At 41.9% G+C, this 21,508-nt stretch overlaps 2 protein-coding genes across 5 annotated transcripts in view; both read left to right on the top strand.

The window, feature by feature from the left end:
- Positions 1-12,614, top strand: part of anos1b (anosmin 1b) — a 36,312-nt gene extending 23,698 nt beyond the window's left edge. The window contains exons 6-14 of the mRNA XM_066709576.1: positions 318-447; positions 4,888-5,096; positions 6,588-6,723; positions 7,894-8,055; positions 9,077-9,171; positions 9,906-10,074; positions 10,522-10,739; positions 11,155-11,296; positions 11,485-12,614. Coding sequence (XP_066565673.1) covers positions 318-447; positions 4,888-5,096; positions 6,588-6,723; positions 7,894-8,055; positions 9,077-9,171; positions 9,906-10,074; positions 10,522-10,739; positions 11,155-11,295 — 1,260 coding nt within the window. The 3' untranslated portion in view covers position 11,296; positions 11,485-12,614. The remainder of the gene's footprint in view (positions 1-317; positions 448-4,887; positions 5,097-6,587; positions 6,724-7,893; positions 8,056-9,076; positions 9,172-9,905; positions 10,075-10,521; positions 10,740-11,154; positions 11,297-11,484) is intronic.
- Positions 12,615-13,362: 748 nt separating this feature from the next.
- On the top strand, positions 13,363-21,202 carry senp5 (SUMO specific peptidase 5). 4 transcript variants are annotated; one of them, XM_066709579.1, is made up of 11 exons: positions 13,363-13,464; positions 13,967-14,013; positions 14,519-15,962; positions 16,102-16,211; positions 16,845-16,988; positions 17,316-17,363; positions 17,676-17,753; positions 18,213-18,350; positions 18,780-18,863; positions 19,069-19,119; positions 19,220-21,202. In XM_066709579.1, the coding sequence occupies exons 2-11, from the start codon at positions 14,008-14,010 to the stop codon at positions 19,328-19,330; spliced, it is 2,214 nt and encodes a 737-aa protein (XP_066565676.1). In that variant the 5' UTR covers positions 13,363-13,464; positions 13,967-14,007; the 3' UTR covers positions 19,331-21,202. The 4 variants fall into 4 exon arrangements, with proteins under 4 accessions (XP_066565676.1, XP_066565675.1, XP_066565677.1 ...); XM_066709578.1 differs by having other exon boundaries at positions 13,363-14,013; XM_066709580.1 differs by lacking the exon at positions 13,967-14,013.
- The last annotated feature ends 306 nt before the right edge of the window (positions 21,203-21,508 follow it).

Below are 21,508 nucleotides of genomic sequence, written 5' to 3' on the forward strand. Positions count from 1 at the left end.
AGTAATAGTTCAGAAACATGATTGACAGCAAGGATAGATGGGTACAAACAGTGACCTGCAAATCAGGAGAGTTGAGACAGAATGACATTGTTCATCAGCAGAGGTGATGAAATAGGCTGGAGGGCACTGCAGTGAAGAATAAAGAAGGCAGGAAGGAAGATTTGTATTTACTTTTTAATTGCTTGTGATCATCTGGCCATCTCTATTCTCATCAGGCATTGTCCTTATCGGTAGGGGAGGACTAATCAGGTTTAGCGTTTGCCAGGCTGATAGAGTTAAGTGACCATCAATCACCCCCTCCTGTCTTGCCTCTTTAGACCCCAGAGGAGCGGGCGGTGCTGGAGGACATGCGACCGCACCGCTGGTACCAATTCAGAGTGAGTGCCGTCAACGTCCACGGCACACGCGGCTTCACCACACCCAGCAAGCACTTCCACTCATCCCGAGGTGAGAGACAGAGGCCCAGCTCTGACTTGTTTTGGGTTTTAATTTATTTTTAAACCCATGCTGCCGTAATTGCATGTCGCATGTTCCATCTCAACGCTGCACTGTGACGCTCCCAGCTTCATCAACATCTTGCATTTCGCAGATGCTGAGCTCTGTGTGTCACACACATACACACACACACACACACACACACACACAGTCTCCAGTTGAGTGTATACCTGTACTCTGCTGGGTTCTGCTCCTGGTGCAAAAAAGGTGAAATGTGTCCACCTTTAAATCAGACTGAATCTGAGCTACTTGATGGTGGGATTCAGACTTCACGCAACATGAGAGCTCAGTATCAGAAGCCCCTTTCAGCTCCAAACTATTGGAAAAAGTAGCTAACTGTGTAGTGCCTGTCTGCAGTATCTGTCTAACTATCTGATATATTTTTGTACTGTTATATCCATCTGTCTCTATGCAGTTCTTTATACATTTACTAGAACACAAGATGTGTGATTTATGGAGCTTTGTACACATTGTATCTCCCTCACCCCCACCACCCCCCAGACTCATCTTTTAAAAAACATCAAAACTAATTGAAAATTAAAAACACAGTTCTCCAGTTCTTGGAACTGTTATTGGGGTTGTTGTCTTCTTGGAATGTGAAATTCTGCCCAGCCATCTTCGTCCCAGATGGAAGGAACAGGGGGACGGTCTGTGTCAGCACTGAAGCTGTGAGTTCGGCATCTATTTTCTGAATCTGAGCAAAACCAGATTTCATGAACGATCCTTTGCCTTTAACCATTCGTAGTTTTTTCTCTGTTACAACTGTCGGTGAATGACACGTATTTCCAGTCCAATTTACAAACATCAGTGAACAACAAATTAAAGCCTATTGAGAAAACGGGTTTCAATTTGCAGTGGTTTGAAAAAATGATAGAGTTGCTGCAGTAATTTCTCTCTCTGAGAAAACCTGGGCATCACTGTAGATCAAAGCCAGGAAAAGGCCATTGTCTCTCCAATTCCCAATCCCACACTTCCCCATGTCTTCTCAGATACTGGAGCTTCGAATCTGACTTTTCAAAAATGTTTACATTAGGTCTTTTCTTCATCATTTACAGTCTGGTCATTATTTTGTATCTACCTGCTGATTTAATAGATAATTTAATAATAATTTGTCCCATTTAATATTTAGCTTAACAAATAACTGAGCAGTTTAAATGTAATCGTTTGGTACTGTTATTCATTCAGTGCTGCATAGTGTTTAATTTTAAGTCAATAAGTTTAATAAAGTCAATCAACAAAACCAAATAAAGGCTTATTTTATACACTGGGTTTTGTGTCCTGTCTAAAGGATGCATATTGGCACACATGATTTTCCACTGAGGTCATATCAGGAGAATATCAAGTTCACGTCAGAAATTTCCTGCCCTTAAGGTTATTATCTGAAATGAAATAGAAGCTTTGTCAGAGAGGTAATTGATTGTGTCAACAAACCCTATGGTAATAAAATCATATTGTTTTAGGCAGAAAGGCAAGCGACGTGATTGACTGCTTTTGCTGCTGTAGCTCGTATTTCTTCCCTCCCAAATTAATTTGATCAACTCCAGGTTCACCAATTCATTTTTTCAGTCTCTTTTTTTTTTCCCTCCTCGTGTTATGAAGTGTTAACATCAGCCCCACTGTCAGGATGGCAGGATTGGACTACTTGTTGCTTCATTTATGAACATCTCAGGAGAAGCGCTTTATTGAAAGATAAACAGAAACAGCCTGTTGGAAAGCCAGGAGGGGGGGAGGTCATCGAAGTATTTATGAAGCAAAGAAAAAAAATCTCCATTAGTTTTGTGTGTCACTAAAACATCTTCTAATAATTAGATGTATTTATCAAATGGCCCAGTATTTTGGAGGATGAAGAATGCCAAGGGTTAAGAGGTCTGGGTGCATAGCTGCCATCGCTTCAGGACAGCTCCAGATGAAAGCGAGCTTTGCACCGATAACACGCTGAAGGAAAGTCTAAGTGACAGCTGTTCACTCGTGACCTCCAGCACACGAGAAAGAGGCTCTGCTCTGTTTGTGGCCTCCTGTTTTGGTTCCTGTCGACATGAAATGGAACCTTTGTTTTGGGAGTTTCGCGGCTGCTGTGATGTCGCCTGTCTCGCACTGCCAGCCTGACGTGGTTCTGGGAGACGAAACATAACTCGCGTGGAAAACCGAGCCCAGGGGGGTCAAACCGCTGTTACAGTTTACTAACGGCTGCGAATCAGACTCCACTGTAGATGCTCCGTTAACTGTTCCTGTTTCTCTCTCTCTCTCTCTCCAGCTCTCAGTTTGACACGAAGTTGAATTTGTTCATTACTGCCGTGGGTTATGACTTTTTTTTTTTTTTTTTTATCCCCTAAAAAATGTCCTCGGCTGATTAAAAGTCACTGCTGTTTAACATCAACTGGAAACAGATGCCATGCTGATAGCACAGTATGAAATTTTGTGGGCTGGAAACATAGCGATTAATTCACTTGGTATCTTGGCATATTTTTATTTACTTCTATATATAAGTATATTTATATATACTAAAAAGTTAAAGAATAAAGTTGCCTGTTATTAAATTTCAGCTGGAAGCCAACATTGGGTTTTTCTTCCCTATTTTCAAGTTACAAGCGGCTCCACTTTAGAATATTTTAGATTTTGTGATACAGGGAGAGCGGTTGTCCGTGCTTCCTTGGTTTCACACATCTGAAGCAACACTAGCAGCAGTGAGGTTCAGGAGAGCAGCCCATGAGTATGGGCCCTCAGCCCCAGTCCTCCAGGGCTTATACCTGAGCCCTTCCTCACAAAATTAAACTCATTGTTTCCTTAACTGGAACAATTAAGCACTGTTTCCCGGATCATTATCATTTTACACTGTGCTTCCCCAACCAGAACTCAACCACCTAAACCTGCACTGGTAGAGTGTGGGGTTCCTGATAAGTCTGGGTCAAACACTGACTCATAAATCTCCTGTGGCCATTGTGACAATCCAGGCCTGGAGTTGGAGTTAAGGTTCCCTTGTCTAAACAGATGGCCATACAGACACCCAGGACACATTGGACTCACCTACACACAGCCCCTGTCGAGGTACACACTCCCCCAGTGTAGCACTGCGTGTTGTCCAAGCCAGCAAAGTGTGCCTTGAGAACTCAGGAACCGGTTGGCCCTTTTGAACCCTTCCAGTAGTGAAGAGAGTTCTGCCAATAAGCACGGCGTGAAATGCGCACTGTCTCGGCTCAGCAGGCAGTCATCTGGAGTTTAACCTTTGAGACGCAACACTTCTGGCAAATAGGACCCACACTGCGTGCCCTGCCGTCTCTGGCCAGCCGCCTGATGGATGAGTGCAGCATCCATCATTGTGCAATCAAACATCTCGAGGGCTGCTCATGCGATGTATCTATCACTGCCGCTGAAAGGCTCAGGGGCCAGCCGGCCTCAACGCCTTCTGTCTGTGCACCGCAAGACAAACTGGGGGCAGAGAAAAAAATCCTTCAGAGTAATCGACGGAGAAGGCAAGGAGAGAGTGTGGCAGGGTGGGAGGTTACCATCAAGGTTCGCAGAAGAAAAATAAAATGACAAATGAAGCAGAAGAGAGTCTTTTGAAACCAACCCCAGCTCCCCCTCCACTCACCCACCCTTCTCCTTTCTCTTCTGTTTCATCCCAGTCCGATTTATAAAAGTCTCCACGCTCCATTGCTCCTCCCACTCCACCCTGGCCTACCCAGTCACTCCTGTGCCATCCGGGTCATTCCCAGTGAGCACCGTGGCCCTTTTCCATTCATCTTACATGTCTCTGGTGTTGCCCTTGCATGGCTAACATTCTCCAGACATCTCACATTGTGCTCCCTGTCAAAGCTTTTTGTTCCAGAGAAAAACTAACAGGCGCTTCCTGTAGCCATTGTAATTGTTAATCATGTGAAAATTGAGATAACCTAGTGGATTATTTCTCTGTGTATATGTTTTGTACCAACATTTCTCCCCGTTCTCACATTTCATATCTATGTCACTTCAATCTGTCCATCTCTCTATCTGTCAGTCTTGTTTTTATCAGTCTTATCTGCCTGTTGGTGTCCTTTATGATTTCCTCTCAGCAGATATTAAGTGTTGGCATCTGACAGCGCCATTCCACTTCCTGCATTCCTGCCTTATTGTGGAAACATTCCTGTATTCAGGTCAACAGGAATAGCATTCTTTTACACAAGACAGCTTTGTTAAGCTTTGTATAGAGCCTGCGAGACTTAATCCTAGAAAACACATTTGGCCGTTATATCCTACAGAAATGCTTACAAATAGACAAGAGCCTGGTTGACTGAAACCATTTAATTTGAACAGATATAAGAGCACTTTGAAGCATGTCAGACACTGGAAACAGTTCATAGTACAGAGTCTCTGTACACTGCTATACAATAAGTCGGCTTTTCACTGTGTTTGCAGACCCTGTCCCGCCTGAGACCCCAAGGAACATGAGGAGGGGAAATTTCACAATGAGAGGCGATGGGTGTGTGGGTGTGAGGGTGTCGTGGGACGTCCCGCAAGAGGAGGACCTCCCCGTTCACCACTACAAGGTGTACTGGAGCTCCCAAGCACCCCCCCGCAGAGTGGGGCTAGCTGACCAGAAGGAAAACTCCAAATCCACTGAGGGGGTGAGAAGCACTCTGAGAGCATCTTCTCCAGATGAATAGTTTTTATTTCCCGAGAAAAGCCATGTGTATCTGATTTAGTGGGAGCGATGTCATATAACTGTTTGTTACAGAGCCCTGGCTACAAACCAATAATTTTTTCTCTGTCAGTCGGTTCCCCAATGCAACCGGTTCATATCATAAATGTAGAAAATGCCTCTATGTGGGAGATGTTCCAATACACAACCACCATTGACATCGCTAGTGACGATACACTAAGAAACACTCTGAATGTCTGCAACCATGTGGTTTTTGTAGTTGTTTTTGTGGTTGTTTCTGTTTGGCCTTCTGAGAAAAGTCTCTGAGTTGTACAGCAGACCTGCCCCGAGTTTGAATTCTGATCATCACAGACACACCAAGAGAGAGAGCGAGAGAGAAGGTCAAGGCCTCATGTGGTTTTAATGGAAGGCAGGAGCTGCTCCCGGTTATAATCTCTTAACCTTCTCCCTGATTGAGATGGCAGTGGAGTCTGCCGTTGTAAGATCCGGAGGAATTTTTACAAGCGTTCCCACCGCATTCCCACATGTAGCCAGGGCAGCTGTGCCAGTCGTTTAAGTCAAGTGCGGTTTGGTGTCAAAGCCAATAAAAAATAAGGCACCCCAGATTAAACAAGGCCTTGACATCTAAATCCAGATCAAGGCTGGGATTGGGACACATCAGGCCTGTATCGGGGGTGTTTTGTCTAAAGTGAACATTGTTATTGAAATGCAATTTAGATGCACCTTGTGACTGGGAATGCTAACATGTCCAACAGTGACACGGGAGGTCAAATACCGAACACATATACTTGTGCATTTGTGTTTGTTTGTTTATGTAGGTATGCATGCATGTGTGAAGCCAAGTGTTTTGGCTACTGCCAGATTTATACTGTTTTGGAGTAACCAGACATGACAGCGGGTGTCCCATCTAATGGCTGATATCTATCTGATGTGAGGGTGACACTAAGGTCAAGTTGATTTCTTCTGGAGCTGCCCAAGATGTCCTGCATATGTGCCTTTAAGCCTCAGTCAGTTAAATGATTGGAACCGACCGGAATCTTTCACAAATGTCATTTGTTTTCCATCTTCTTAATCATACCAACTTTTCTTCTGTTTGTAATCAATCAACTAGGAGTGGGATTAATTGGGTTAATTGGGTGGTTTATGGAGGTAGGACTGTATGCTCTCCACAGGTCCATTAATTTCCGGCACGTGTAAGAGACAGTGCTGTGCTCACACTTGGAAACTGTTGCCCTTACAACGATAAACACATTGTCTTCGGTTATGTCATTTACATTTGGTTTCAATAAATGAATGCGGTTCCCAAGTGAGTGAGAGAGAGCACTGTTTATAGTCCTGTACCTAGGTTGTAAATCCAATCTCTTTTTATTTCTTTTTTTGGCGTGTTGTAGCCGTGAATGTGTATAACATCTGCAATTGCTGGGAATGTTTTCATGCCTGGCCTTTTTGTCTCCAGGTTGCTCCTGAGGTTGATCTTGAAGGGCTACAGCCCAACACGGTGTACCTGGTCCAGGTGCAGGCCATTGCCTACTGGGCACAGAAACGCCTGAAGAGCAGGAAGGCCCAGCTGGTCCTAACCACACCTCCCACAGGTACGCTCCCTGTGGCAGGGGTGGGTACAGGCTAGGGACAGGGGCTCTGGTCATTCACCTATAGAGTAAACAAGAATTATAGAGGATTTCTATGAAACAGAACTCGCCCTCTGTAGGATCCCAGAACACCCTGCTCCTGTGTCATTGCCACTGGATTGATGCTCCACAGATGTTGCTAAGATGGCACACAAAACCAGTGAGGTATCTGGGAGTCTGACACATTGCTCATCCTGTAACGCCTGACTACTTTCAGTGATTCCAGTGCTTTGGGCATTTGCTTGTTTAAATATGTCAGGGCAGGATCCTGCTGTTCCCTTGCCCTGTAGCCTGCAGGGAATGGGACGAAGGTGTCTGGAGGTTTCTAAGTGTAGGTGAACTGTGCATGCCGACCTTACTGTGCCTCACTGTTGGGGGAGTTGACTGCATCGTGGTGTGAAAGGTCATATTCTATCAGCTTTGCAAGCCAGGGTTTTCCTTTTAGTGTCTGAAAAGAATTAACTTCTTCCTGGTAGCAAGTGCCTGTGTTGTATCAGTTGCTTTGATCACACTTATCTTGGCGAGATTTAAACACCGGTCACAGAAAGGGATTTATCAGGGGACTCCCCATTACCTTGCGCTCTTGACTGGTCGTTAACCTTTTGTTTGTGATTTGCCCTCAGCCAGAGATGGAATACCAGTTGAAGGACTAAACTGTGAAGGCAATTGTGTGTGTGTGTGTGTTATTGTTGTTCTTTCTGGTTTTAATTAGAGCACAGTTCCTGAACTGATTCTGCCAAACCTGATCCCCGCCACAGTGCCCACCACTGCGGGAGTCCTAATGAAATCTGCCAGCCTTTAATTGCACTAAGTTGGTCTCTCGTGAATGGCTAATTGTGTACAAAACAACACATGCGCTTTTACTTTAATATAATTCTCAATAAACTACCGTAACAGCTATTTTTTACAATTCAATTTTTTTCTTGCAAGTCAGGTATATATATATATATATATATATATATATATATATATATATATATATATTTCAGTTAAACCCCAGTCTAATATTCTCCTTGTCTTTTTTTAGCCCCAGCCGCATAACCCTGCTTATTCTGTTGATCTGATTGTTGGTCCACCAGACCCAAAACTACTTCTACTAATGCAGTGTCTGTTTCTCTTTGTGCCTGTTGTCAGATTCCCCTGGCAGCCCTGCCCAGGGCCGGCCGACAGGTGAGGTGTCCAACGAGCTGCCTGGCTCTCCCACTGTGCCCAGCCTCCTGAGGATAGACGCTGCTGCCCCGCACTACCACAGCAACCAGTTGCAGGTCAAGGTCTTCTGGAAGAAATCCCATGAAGGCAAGAGAGTCTTTTGGGTCACTAGAGGACAGGGACTTTAAACAGGAGTCTTTGACTGCTCCCCAAAACTCTGTTGATCCAGTGATGCATTTGTTCCACTTCCCTCTTACCCCTAAATAAGTCGCAGCCTGTTATTCCTGGATTCTTTTTTATTAACAAACTAAAATTATTATTAGTTTGTGTGTGTGTGTGTGTGTGTGTGTGTGTGTGTGTGTGTGTAAGGCAAAGCTAACCCAAATGTTTTTTGAATAATTGAGTGTATTTTTTGAAAGAAAGAAACAAAAGAAAAATAATGCCAGACACGCAATTTCCTAATGAGAGTCTTGGCGACACTGGGGCAGCAGTGGAAAGTCTGCGTTCGAAACCACAGAACACCATAAATAAGGAGTGCTGATTTACTGTTATCTCTCAAGGTAAAAAAAATAAAAAGTCAGAGGAGAGATTTAATAATATCAGCATGGCTTATACATTGAAAGCAGATGTGTGTGAAATGGATCCATACAGCATGAGACAAACCTGCAGCTCCACTGGAGATGCATTCGGTGAAAGATGTAATGTTGCTTGGATACAGAGCAGAAAAGAAAATCGATCACTCATCCTTTGTGAAATTGGTAATTTAGTTTAGACAACATGAAGAATGTGTCTGAATTTTGAAAGTATACCACACATATGTATATATATGTATATATATATATATATATATATATATATATATATATATATATATATTACAATGGAAAAGAGGTGTGAAATGTAAACTTAACAAAGGTTTGTGGAAAATGTCATCTGAGATTTTTTCCCCTATGCTCTCCATGCTCTGATGGTACATGTGTACTGGTATTGAAAGCCTGTTGTGTTTTTCACCTCAGTAGCTTTGATTGTTGTTGAGTTTTGCGAAGAGGGACAGATGACAAATACACTTCTTATGACTATCTGTGTTTTATAGTTTTTTTAAGCACGTTAACCATCCTGTTGCTCTCTGCTACATCAATTATAATATTCAGTTATCTTTCTTTTGCAGAAAGCCTTAAAGACTCCAGTACATATCTCCTAACCTGGTTTCCAGAAGTCTGCTCCAGAAACATAACAAAGACAGAGAGAAAGGCAACAGTGCAGGTTGGGTGACTACCTTATCTGCTGTGATGTTTTGTGTTCAGTAGGGTGACTAAATGCTGTGGCTTTTAAATCATGCATTTTTTATATTAACAATGTGAGCTGTAAAAGCAGTCAGCGCAACCTGACCAGGAAAGTATTTTAATCCCCAAAGTGAACCCAGACTTAAAAACCACAATAATTTCTGTCCAGGAACAGAAAAAACCAGAAAAAAACAAGGTTCAGAAACAGGTCAAAATCATGGTCGTTGCTGCTTCACTCCAGTGCGATTAAAAGGAGAAAAGTGAAGTTCTGCACTTGAGCAGTACAGCTTCGATGCTCTAGCCTTAGTGTGTGTTTTGTCCTCCTGCACGTTGTGTTATTATATAGTATGGGTGATGATAACACAAGACACTCCATAGTGAAGATGCAGTCATGCAGGAGTAAACTGAGGGCGGAGCAGCAATTAGTCTCCAGCTGTGGCTGTGCTGTAGAGTAGCTAGTCAAGATGAACAAGGAAGAGAGAAGACCGCACACTGTCAGAGTGAATCACGGTGCCTGTCCTTTCTGGCCAGAAACAGGAAAGAGATGTTTCCTTAGTCACTGATAAGATGTTCAGCTTTTATTCACCGTGCTGCAAGATTAGTTAAATTCTTCATTTTCTTATTGTTTCTTTTTTTCTTGTTTCCTGCCATCCTCTTTATCTTTTTCTTTATGCGATTCTTTCCTTCCTTCCTCCTTTCTTTCCTGTACTCAAGGGTACTCACTTTGTTATCACTGGCCTGGAGTTTGCCTGCAAGTACAGTGTGTCGGTGAAGCCCGTGTCCACGACAGGCCCGGGGTCGGAGGTTGTGACCTCTGTCACTACCCCGCCGTGCTCCTCGGTGAAAGGCAGGGGGGCGAAGTCTCTGTCCTGTGGGCGAGAGGGTAAGAGAAACGACATTACACAAACACCGCAGCCCGACAGCAGAGCAGCCGCCTGAAAAGGAATATCCCAGTTTCTGTTGATCTTCTCAATTTCTCACAGACTAGATATTTGTGGGATATTACTCTTTCCTGAACTTATTTTATCAATGTATTTACATTTGTATGTATTTATTTATTTGTTCATCTTTTTATTTATTAAAGCAGAAAATGTTTGATAGTTTTTGTTTTGCTGTCAAATGCTGAAACATCGTAATATGCAATGGCAAAAAGGTTTGTTTCAGTTAATGCTTATTTAAATTCCTAAACACTGCAGACTGAAGTACAAGCAGAAATTAGAACACATGTATCCATTAATGTAATGTAATGTAACATAATGTAATGTAATTGAAAGGAATCCTAATGCAGTCCAATCATCCTCCTGCATTTCAATCCTTTTGCCAACACTAGATCGCCACCTGCTGGCCAGGAAGATAAGGCTGCGGCCGGAGAGGCTGAGCGCAGCCTTCCAGACAGTGAACGGCTCAGTGTGGGGGCACTTCCAGTGGCAGCTGTCCCTGACCCCCCCGCCATCGCTGGCAGGGTTCCAGGTGTCCTGGCTGCAGGTGTCCAGCAGAGCGAGTGCTGCCCCGGACACCGTCATCTCCCAGACTCAAATCCTGCCCCCGGTATGTTCTCTCTCTGTCCTTATTGTTCTCTGTCTCTCCCTATCCCTATCCCTATCCCTCTTCCTCTCCCTATCCGTTTCTCTGTCCACACATGAGAATAATAAACAAACAAATAAATAAATTAGCATACATTATTCATTTAAATTAAATCAATTCCACCAAGAATTAAATGACTAAATGTTGTTAAATCTGTCTCTGCTTTGTCTCTTCTCTCTCTGTCTCTGTCTTTCTCATGCCTGAGAATCCCTAGTTAGAAACCCTTAATTAACCAATTGCTCAATCAAACCTAAATCAGTTGAGCACTGTTCCCAGGCTGTACTGTAAGCTCAGGGGTGGATGTTATTAGCCCGTCACATCCTGCAGCCCTGCCGAGCTCCTGGGCCGCTGACTGACGGTGCTGCTGTCTGTGTTTTAGGATCAGCTGTCCCTGTCTGTGGAGCACCTGCAGGCCGACAGCGTGTACAAGGTGCAGGTGCAGCTGTTGACCCCCACAGGTGGCGGCCCGGCCATCGTCAAGATGTTCCACACACCTCCACTCAACGCCTCGCCACTATGAGGTAGAGCAGTGATGCCCAGCTGTGCCTCTGGGCTTTGGAGAAGACACACATGAGCATAACAAACACACAAATACATGAATGAATTAGCACACGTTTCATTTATTTAAATTAAATCAATTCCAGCAAGAATTAAATGACTAAATGTTGTTAAATATATCTCTCTCTCTCTCACGCTTTCTCTGTTTTAGGCACTGTTTACAAGAACCCACATCCTTGGACTGCTTTGTCTACACCTGAATCACACAATCTTTCAGTTGGGACTTAACATCATACTGAACTTTTAAATACAGAGGTTTAATATAGAGGTTTTGTTGCAGTAGGGAAATGGTTGGCGGGGGTAATAACACATTGATGCTGTGATGGTTTTTGAAATATTCTAATAGAAATGTTAGTTTTTAAGAATGTATTATATAAACTGTAAGGATATGTATGGAATAAGTCATTTGTATTAGCACTGATTGAGATTATTTACTTGTTACCATCTCTTCTGTTTTGCCAAAGGACCTTCTCTATATATTTCAAGACTTCGGTGCACTATTGTTTATTTTCTTCAACTGAATTAATCAGTGTTTATGAGTTATGAAAACCAGAAATGTTCCCATGCGGATACCTGTTTATTTCTCTGTAATCCTTTCTATATTTTTTTAACAAGAGAATTAGGTGTTGTGACATAAATTATTTTGAACTTCCGAACAACAACAACAACAACAAAAAAGTATTGTGAGCTTTTATATTTAGCATCTAAACAACATTTTTGGGAGAAAAATAAAACATAAAAAAATAGCTCCAGGTTTATTTATTGAATTTTGTAATTAAGAGAGTAAGTTAGAGGTCCTTTGTCAGAGGGACATAGAAAAAAAAAAAACACTCTTGTTATTCTGCTGCACTGGAGGTGTCTGTGTGTATCTGTGGTGCTTCTGTGCATCTCAGAACTGAAAGCTATATGGATCAGAATCAGGGGACACAGTGAGATTAAGCCAGTGCAGGCCACAAAGTTGGACTGCAGTTGGATGGATGTTGTCCATACAGGAAAGTATTCAGTCTCCAGAAAGATGCTTTCTCCAAACCTTCTTTCATAATGATAGAGTGGGTCTAGTTCATTACCAAATCAATGCAACAAAGTGAGCATTCATTTTGTTTTTGTATTTAATGTTCATTTCATAATTGACATTAACCATCCTCTGTCAGCCACAGTGTGCTCTGATTCATCCAGTGATATCTTTGTATTATAGCATATGTTTGCCCCTGTAAATATTGCATTTGCCATTATGTATAGAATTGTACATCCATACCAGAAATAAAGCAAACTAAAACTATAGACCCTCTGTATTTGTTTGTTTGATTCATTTCAGGTAATAATAATGAAGAAGAAGAAAAACATGTTATCACAAAATAATAATAAATAATTTGACTTGACAATTCAGCATGTTAACAGGAACTTTCAGTAAAATGTGAAGTCTTTGACCTCAATTAATATTTACATATATGTGAATGGTGTATGACTCTGAGACCTGGACACTAAACACAAAAATTCCATAGAAACTGCAAACCACACAAAGAAGCATGGAAAGATGCATATTGGAATAACAAGAAGACACAGAAAAACAAAGAAATGGGTTCAGGAACAAACACATCTATTTCATATAATTGAGAGTGAAAAAATAAGAAGACCACATACAAAATGGGAAGATTAAATAAGATGTGCTGGTGTGACCTGAAAAAGAGACACCATACATCGAATCAAGTGGAAATATCTTGGACAGCCCTTTATCCAGCAGTGGATCACTAAAGGCTGCTGCTGATGAAATGTACAGACTACATATAATCCATGCATAAGCACACAATAGCTAGGGCTAACACGACTGAACAGAAGGTAGAACTGGTTAGATCAGTTTCCCATCTTCTGGAATTGAATTGAGTCTGATTTAAAACAACCAAAAACACACTGTATTGCAGCCATCCGAGCACTAGAGGGCGGTGTGTCTTCCATTCCTCTGTGCCCCAGTAGAGGTCCGATGCTGCGCTTCCTTAATGACGTATTAAAGACGCGACAGGTTGCATGAGCGCAGAGAGGGGGAGGCGCGCAGGCTGGCTGCACACAGTCGGGTTGTTTGGGTAGAGCGCTGGGACATTGTTGCACGTTCCTACTGAATGATGGCAGGATTTTGGTAATGTATAACATTCAATTGTTACACAAATGCGATCACTTTCACACTGGGAAGACAACACAAGTGATCGAAAACTGAATCGCCCAACTCACGCAGCATTCCCCTTCATTCCCAAACCTGCATACTCCGCAAACTTCGTGTATTGTATCTACTTATTTATGTGTCGGATGTTTTTCCAAAGGCAGTGTGTATGCATTGTGCTTTTCTGTTGTCATTCCCCGGCACCCCGTTTCGTATTTGTCCCCTTTTTTTGAAAGCCGCATATTAAATGTTATTCAGTGGGTATTTTTCACACTGGATAAGACCGTAAATATGGTTAGCTTTTCCAAAAATTGCCAATGAAGTGGATGTAAAAATGTTTATGTATTGAAACTGTCTTAATTCATCTCGCTTTTTCATTAAGTAATGCTTACATACTGGGTTATTGACCGTCTCAAATCTCCAACGAGGTTCTAGAAAAGTTTGTATCCTATTTCCCCTTTGTTTCTTAATGTTCCTTCAGTTCGTTCGTAGACTTAGAAAGAGAGTGCTGTGATCTTCGCAATGAAGGTAAAGTAAAGCAATACACAGTATTACTGTATTATATTTGTATTAATCATATGTAATTTAGCAGATGAATATCCAAGATGACTTCCATGTTTGTGTGTGATATATATGACTAATGTTTTGTATATACACAGCATTACAAAAAAACTTAAGCACACAATAAGGGATTTAAACAAATTGCAAAACATCCCACCTTCTTTAACCCAGGAGAAACACAACTGGACCTAACTCAGTCAGAACTGACTGTAAATGTGAAAGCCCAATACTAGCCCTGGAAAAATAATAAAGAAATCCAAATAAAATTCCCCTCATTTTCCACTCTTGCCCCTAAGTGGCGGAACAACTTATCCACCAAGGTCAGGACCACTTGGTCTCTCACCACTTTGTGGCACCTGTTCAGCCTTCTGCTTTTTAGCAGTTTCTGCCTACCCACTTTGATGCTCCCTACCATTGCTCTATGTTATGCCAGAACTTATTCGTACACTAATTTCAATCCTCTGTCTTGCAGCTTTCTCTTTGGGTCATGATGCAGCATAGGAATGTGAAAAGACGTCAGAGAGCAGTAAATGCACAGACGAAAAGTCATTCCTTTTTCTACAGGACCTGGTGGACCAGGCGGAGCACTCACTGTGGCTGCTTTACTCCCCAGCGACCATTCTGTCACCTCACACACAGGCACCAAGAAAAAAGTTTCCCACGCGCAGCGAAATGGCAAGAGCCGACACCATCCGAGATCGCATTGATGGGCAGAAGGAAGTCCAAAACTAGAGCAGAACATACACAGCTTCTGAAACTCATTCCATCAAAGTTCGGCCTGGGTTCCAGAAGACATGAGCGCAAGCCCTCGGACGAGCCCTTGCCAGCCAGCCCACTAGAAAGGTCAAGTACAGAGGAGCAGACTGATGGTGTTTCAGTAGAGGAGCTGTTGCCGAGTCCGAGTCCCGAGAGAGAGGTCGCAGCCTCGGACAATCCCTTCCTGTACCAAACGAACAATCCCGTTGGAAATCCTGCCGTTGATTTGGCTGTTGGGGACAAGAACTCATTGCCTAGGGCTACTGCCAGGCATCGTCTCACTGCTAAAGGGTCAGGGGCCCAGGGAACGCGCGTGGATAGGCAGAAGTGCCGCCCAGCGAAGAGGCGGAAAAGGTCAAGGTCGATCAGAAACGGAAACAAAGCTCGTTCGCTGTTGATGCGGTATAAGAGGCTCTCTCTCTTTGATATTCATTACCGCTACAGAATACAGCTATCGCGGCATGGAAACCACCGGAAAGGGAGGAAAGCAAAGCACTTGTCAAGGGTTTCCACCCAGCGGGGTAAAAAGCTGAGGTCCAAGGTGCTCTGCTTCTTGTCTGACTTGAACCCTGAGTCCAGAAACTTGACCACAGGCATGAACTGTGCCTCCTTTCTCAGACTGAGAAAGAAAACACACAGTAAACCCAGGCTGGATGAGGTAGACTGTTCCCAAGACACAATGGTTCAGGAGACCCCAGTGTCGGCCGAAACAGAGCTGCGTTGCGTGCCCGAGAACGGGCCATGCGTGGGTCAGACGCAGAGCGGAAACTGTGGCGAACCCAACAGCAAAACCAAACCTGCCAGTCAGGATGCTGTGGAGAAGCGTGCCGCGCTGGCTCTGGGGGCAGGGAAGAGAACCCGCAAACGCTCCAAAAAGGCCAAAGGGGCAGAAAGTGCCGACATGGCCCTCGTGAACGGCATGCCTGGCTCCGGCACTGGACAGACGAACGAGAGCACCGCCTTGGAGCACGAGTCACCCCAGGGCTCAGACCCCTTCAAGACGCAGCTCAGTGACCATCGCTACTGCAAGAGTGTCGGCGTGGCCGCCCCCCACAGAGAAACTGAGGGAGAGGCATCCACCTGCTGGATGGAGGGTGCCGCCCAGAGACCGCTGATCGGCACAGCATCCACCGATGAAGAGATCCGAGAGCTGATTCACGGTAGTGCGCTTCAGTCCCCGTGTTCAAGTAAAGATCAGGAGATTGTTAATGCCTTTCACTTTGCATTGATTATTAATGGTCTTATTTGTACCTCCCGATCCCTCCTTTTCGGTTTTCTTTTTTTCCCTCCTCCTCACAGATTTCTTAGAGGAGTTTTTTGGGAAGTATGGAAGTTTCATTCCTCTCAGCAAGAGTGACGTGCTGGAACACCTCAATATGGTGCTCAAGAAAGACCTGAGTGAAAGGCAAGTAAAGCCAAAAGGCTGATCGCCCGCCATGCAGTATTCAAGTCACAGTGAAATTCAGCATGGTTTCGATTCAGAGGTGGCATCGGTGGTCGAGACGCATCACTTCATGTACTGATAATGGGAGGGGGGGGGGTTAGTTTTCTCCACTGACAAAGAAAATCTGATCTTTAAAACTATAAATGAGGAAAGAAAGAAAATGAAGCACGGACGACCTTCATTTAATTTTGCAATTAAACCGGTTAAAAATAGGCTTTCCAAACCCTCCCACTGGGGCACTTTTTGTTTCTGTTCTCACACAATAAGGAACACGTGTTGCTCTTCAGACACACGGGCTGATTTCAAGGATGGTGGCCCATCACATGGGAGGCGGGTTACTGCTCAGCCTGTCCTGCTTGACACCAGTTTTGCAGCTCTTCATGTGCATTTTTTCTGTGAAGAGAGTACTTGGTGTGCTGTTGATGTTGATGTTGATCAGCCAACAGTAAATGTTCTGCATGTGTATTGTATGGAGATTGAATGCGACTTTAGCTCTGTGTCCGTGAGCAGGCCACCATGAAAGTGGGCTTTTTACTTGGGTGGAGGAGAAAACATGTATGTATCAATGAATAATTGTTTGTTTCTCTTAATCAGGAAGTCTTTCATCTACACTGAGGTGAAGAAGTATCAAGCGGGCCTGGCCAATGCTCCTATGCACTATTTCAAAGTGACCTACAACAAACACACACTGACCCTGGAAGACTTGTCCACACTGGAGGGCCACAACTGGCTAAACGATCAGGTAGGGGAACTGGCTGACGATGCTGTTATAGTTATTACAGACTGCAACTGAAAATGTAGAATTGCAGCATCACACTCTTAAGCCAATAACTGGTTTGACTGTAATGGGTTATTTATTAAAAGTAGTAATTGGAATTAATTAATATTAGTTGTCTTTTATCAACAGATGTGTTTAATTTTCATTATGAAGCACATGGTGTAATATAAATATTAAATCTTGAACATTAGTTTTCAAATTCAAGTTGTAATTAACATAGTTTTGAATGTAATGGTTAATGACATTTCAAGTCTCCTTATGTTTTCAAACCTCTCTGTTGTTGAATTCCAGGTCATAAACATGTACGGTGAATTAATTATGGATTCTGTCAATAACAAGGCAAGTTTTTTTTTTTTTTAAATGTGTATATATATATTATTTGCATATTTTACTTCAGATTAGATTTGTAATCTTTTCTCCATATCCCTTAACATAACATTTTTGAGTGTTTAAAAAATCTGTATTTATATTTGAGAGCTTACGAGTATTATCACAGTATTGAGGTGCCTAGTTTTGTATTGTGCACTACAGCAGGCAAGTTATAAAAGCAGAAATGACTTGGCTTGGTATGCAGTCCAGTTTCTACACATGGGTTTTCACAGGTGACTTGCTTTAAAATGTGTTTTCTGGGCTATTGTTTTGTTTTTTTAGGTTCATTTCTTCAACAGCTTCTTTCACAGACAGCTTGTAACCAAAGGATATGAAGGAGTTAAGAGGTGGACCAAAAAGGTAAGATAATGGTAGGTAATTTTTCCCACGTTGTTGGCTTCGTTTTGAAGGTGGAAGCAGGCAACATAGTAGTTCCATTATTTTTGAAATCCGTCATTCTAATAGTGATGGTATAGGTCCAGGAAATACTGGTGGGCACAGTAAACCAACATTTTTTTATTTATTTTTTGTATGTAAAAATCTAGTTTGCAAAATGTCTTCTCACTGGTCTTTGACTGAATGTTTTATATAACACATTAAAAATTGTTATTAATGAAATAGTTATTTCTGGCCTTTTACTTATAAGGCAAGGCTTTAATGTTTCTAGAACTGATTCAAGGGTTTGTGATCCTGTTACCATTAAACCATTTCATTTATTATTATTTTTATTATTATTGATTGGCAGACTAATCCAGTGCAACTTCCTGTTTGCATCTGTATAGTATAATTAATTATTTTTAAATTGATTTATGTTATTAGGTTGACCTGTTCACCAAAACTCTGCTCTTGATTCCCATCCACCTGGAAATCCACTGGTCTCTGATCACTGTTGACATCACAAACCAGAACATCCAGTTCTATGATTCGCAAGGCATCCACTTCAGATACCCTGTCGAGGTAATGGTCATAATGCACTAGTGACGGTGAACCAGGGTCTGCCAACGTATACTATGACACTGATCACCCTCCATAGGATATTAGATCAAGTTGTGTATTAGTCTGCTGATTAACTTCATGAATGAACTGCATGGTAATAAAGGACAAGATGCATTTTTTAACCTTTGAATTTTGAGGGGGGGGTTGAAGGAGGGAAGATCTCTTTTCAATTATTTTGTAGTCCGTGTTACAAACTGGAAGCTTCTGCCATCTGTGGGCAACAGTTACCACGTGCTACATGGCACTGATCTGTGTGTTTTTTAACTTTGAGCGTGTTGGTAGCCCTTTCAGTTGCTACACTGCCGTCTGAAGGGGGCTGTGCACGTTATACAGGTTTCAGCTGTGTGGTTGGATTGGGGATGCAAACCATTTTATCCTGTTTCCCTCTAGAACATCTTGAAATACATTCTGACAGAAGCGAAAGAGAAGAAAAAGGTGATCTTTCAAAAAGGCTGGAAAATGATTGTGAGCAAGGTACGCCATCTAAATTTACCGCACCCCACCTGTGACACTTGATCTCATTTCCATAATGATGACACATGACTTCCAATACTCTTTCCAAAGTCATTTTAGTTAAATACAGAAAAACAACGCAGCTGAATATGAAAACATTGCGCACTGACAGTGTGCCAGTGAATTAGACCAGGATGTTTAGTGGTGTGTGTTTGTCTTGTTACAGTGTATTCCACAACAGAAGAACGATAGTGATTGTGGGGTCTTCGTTTTACAGGTAAGAACATGATTTAAATTAAATTAATTAAATTAAATTAATGTAATGATTTACTAAATAAATTGCTGTATTGAAGATTTTTCTTCCTTCTCTCCATCAGTACTGTAAGTGCCTGGCGTTGGGAAAACCTTTCCATTTTTCCCAAGAGGACATGCCCAGAGTACGCAAAAGGATTTACAAAGAGCTATGTGAATGCAGACTCCTAGACTGACGTGGAACAGCTGTAAACTCGGACCATCAGTTGGTTTATTCGGGTTTTGTTTTTGTTAGTTTGTTTTGTTCTGTTATTTATTCCCCCCCCACCCCCACGCCGTTCTAGGTTGGTCAAGTGGACGCTTTATTGAAGGATCCAGTTGAACATTGCACACACAGAGCATGTACTGACGGACGCAGTTAAATAATTAAATATAAACTCTGGAGCTGTACTGACTGCGCTGGAAAAAATTTCATATGTGACTGAAACCAGGTATTATCTTGCTTAGTGGCCACTGCAGAGTGGAACACAGGCTCCACACTGAGAGCTCGGCCGGACTCCAGCCCGTAATGTGGCCAGGGTGTGTTACTGACTGAAAGCTGTTTGTGAAACTTCAGTCATCCACCATAGCGAAGTGCTTTCGGAAACTCTGTTCTGGTGAAACATTCCTGTTACCTCACATCGAATTGTTGAACATTTGTTTACAATCATTTGCAAGCAATTCCTATTGTCGGTAGTGCGTGTGCTTCTGCATACTAACGCTGTGTGAAGATGTGCGATTCTTTTTCTTTTCCAGCGCACTTTAAGCATCCTTACTGCTGAGATTGTTCTTAAGCCTATGCTGCTTTGATAACTTATAAGTATAACCAAACCTCTGTTACCGTTAGAACGTTTAACATGTTTACTCCTGTAGAGTACTATAGAAGAGAGATCAAGTCCTAAAAAACTTGAAAAGGTTGTTTTAGTTAGGGGTTACTTTCATTTAATAAAAATTATGCAAGTTAATGTAGTTGCACTGCATAAGACAATTAGTGGAAACAACTGAAATCCTGAAGGTGGAGTAGTTGAGGTTTACAGTGAAAAGGCTACTTAATCAACACTGCATGTACATTGTCTTACAGTGAGAACTGATAAAAGCTATCCGTTTGGACCACAATGACTGTCTAGGCTGAATGTATTGTGTAAGGCCTATATAAGACCTGCACCCAGGGTTTGTTCAACTGGTACAACATGTATTTCTTTATAAGTAAAATGGAGGTCAGTGATTTGTTCTTTTTCTGTGTTTTTTTTTTTTTTTTCCTGTGATACCAGAACATGCATGGCTTTTACATCCTTAAGAGTTGGTTGAATATCCTCCTTTTGCAAGAGGTCATCCAAAGTGCTGTGGGAATTTCATATAAGCCCAATCACCATTTCAGGATGAACTAGTGTGGGAATTTTGACTGTTTTGTGTGATAGTCAGAATGTCTTGGAAGAGGTAGCAATTGAATTAAATGTCTTTTCACTGGTTAGTGCAGATACTTGTGTTTTTCAAATAGCCCCAATATTACCTCCAAATAAAAGCATGCATGTCTCAAGAAACCACTTCGTAAACCTATTTCACAAAGCAACGTGTGAATCCAAGACTGGTCACAACAAAACTTAAAAATAAATAAAAATAAGGTTGGTATTGTTGAAGTTTTATTACAGTATTGGAGAATGTCTAGATAATTACAAGTGTAGGCAGTTTCTAAAAGGCAGTCCTGTAGTCTAGTGTAGCCATTTAAGATGAACAACAATGCCTGTATCTGTATTATGGTGGCCTTATGTTTAATTTTGAATGTTTTTAAATAAAACTTCTTAAGAAACTAATGCGGAACAAATACAGGGAAACATCAGTCACAATGTCAGTGCATTTTAACATGACATTTTATTTATACTGAAGCAGTTTACAATTTGCCTTGTGTGATTTGTACATATGTTCAGCTTGTATGAGGGAATGACATGAACAGCTGTAAAAACTACTTGAAGTGTAACAAAAATGATTTGTTTTGTTTTTTCTTTGAGGTTTTACTGTAGATGTCCCCAACAGTTTAAATAAAAATAAGGTTTCAGTAATGCCATTTCTAAGCATTGTCTCATGTCAAATGTATACACTGAATTTTTTACATTAACACTCACATAGTTATAAAAGAACATGTTTAACTGTATTGAAAATATAAAAATCATGTTTACATGCTGGACTCTGATTAAAGTATGCTGTATGTACTTAGTCTGTGTAAAACTGTTTAGAATTCAAAGAATAACCATACATTTAGTAACCTAAAAACATAACAAATGTACATTACAAAAGTGTAAAATGGGTATATTAAATATCAGATACAAAGTGTGCAGGAACTGAATGTGTACGCCAGATGGAAACTGCAGCATTACTGT

Source organism: Amia ocellicauda, chromosome 7 (genome assembly GCF_036373705.1).
Source record: "Amia ocellicauda isolate fAmiCal2 chromosome 7, fAmiCal2.hap1, whole genome shotgun sequence".
In the NCBI taxonomy this organism is placed as follows: Eukaryota; Metazoa; Chordata; class Actinopteri; order Amiiformes; family Amiidae; genus Amia; species Amia ocellicauda.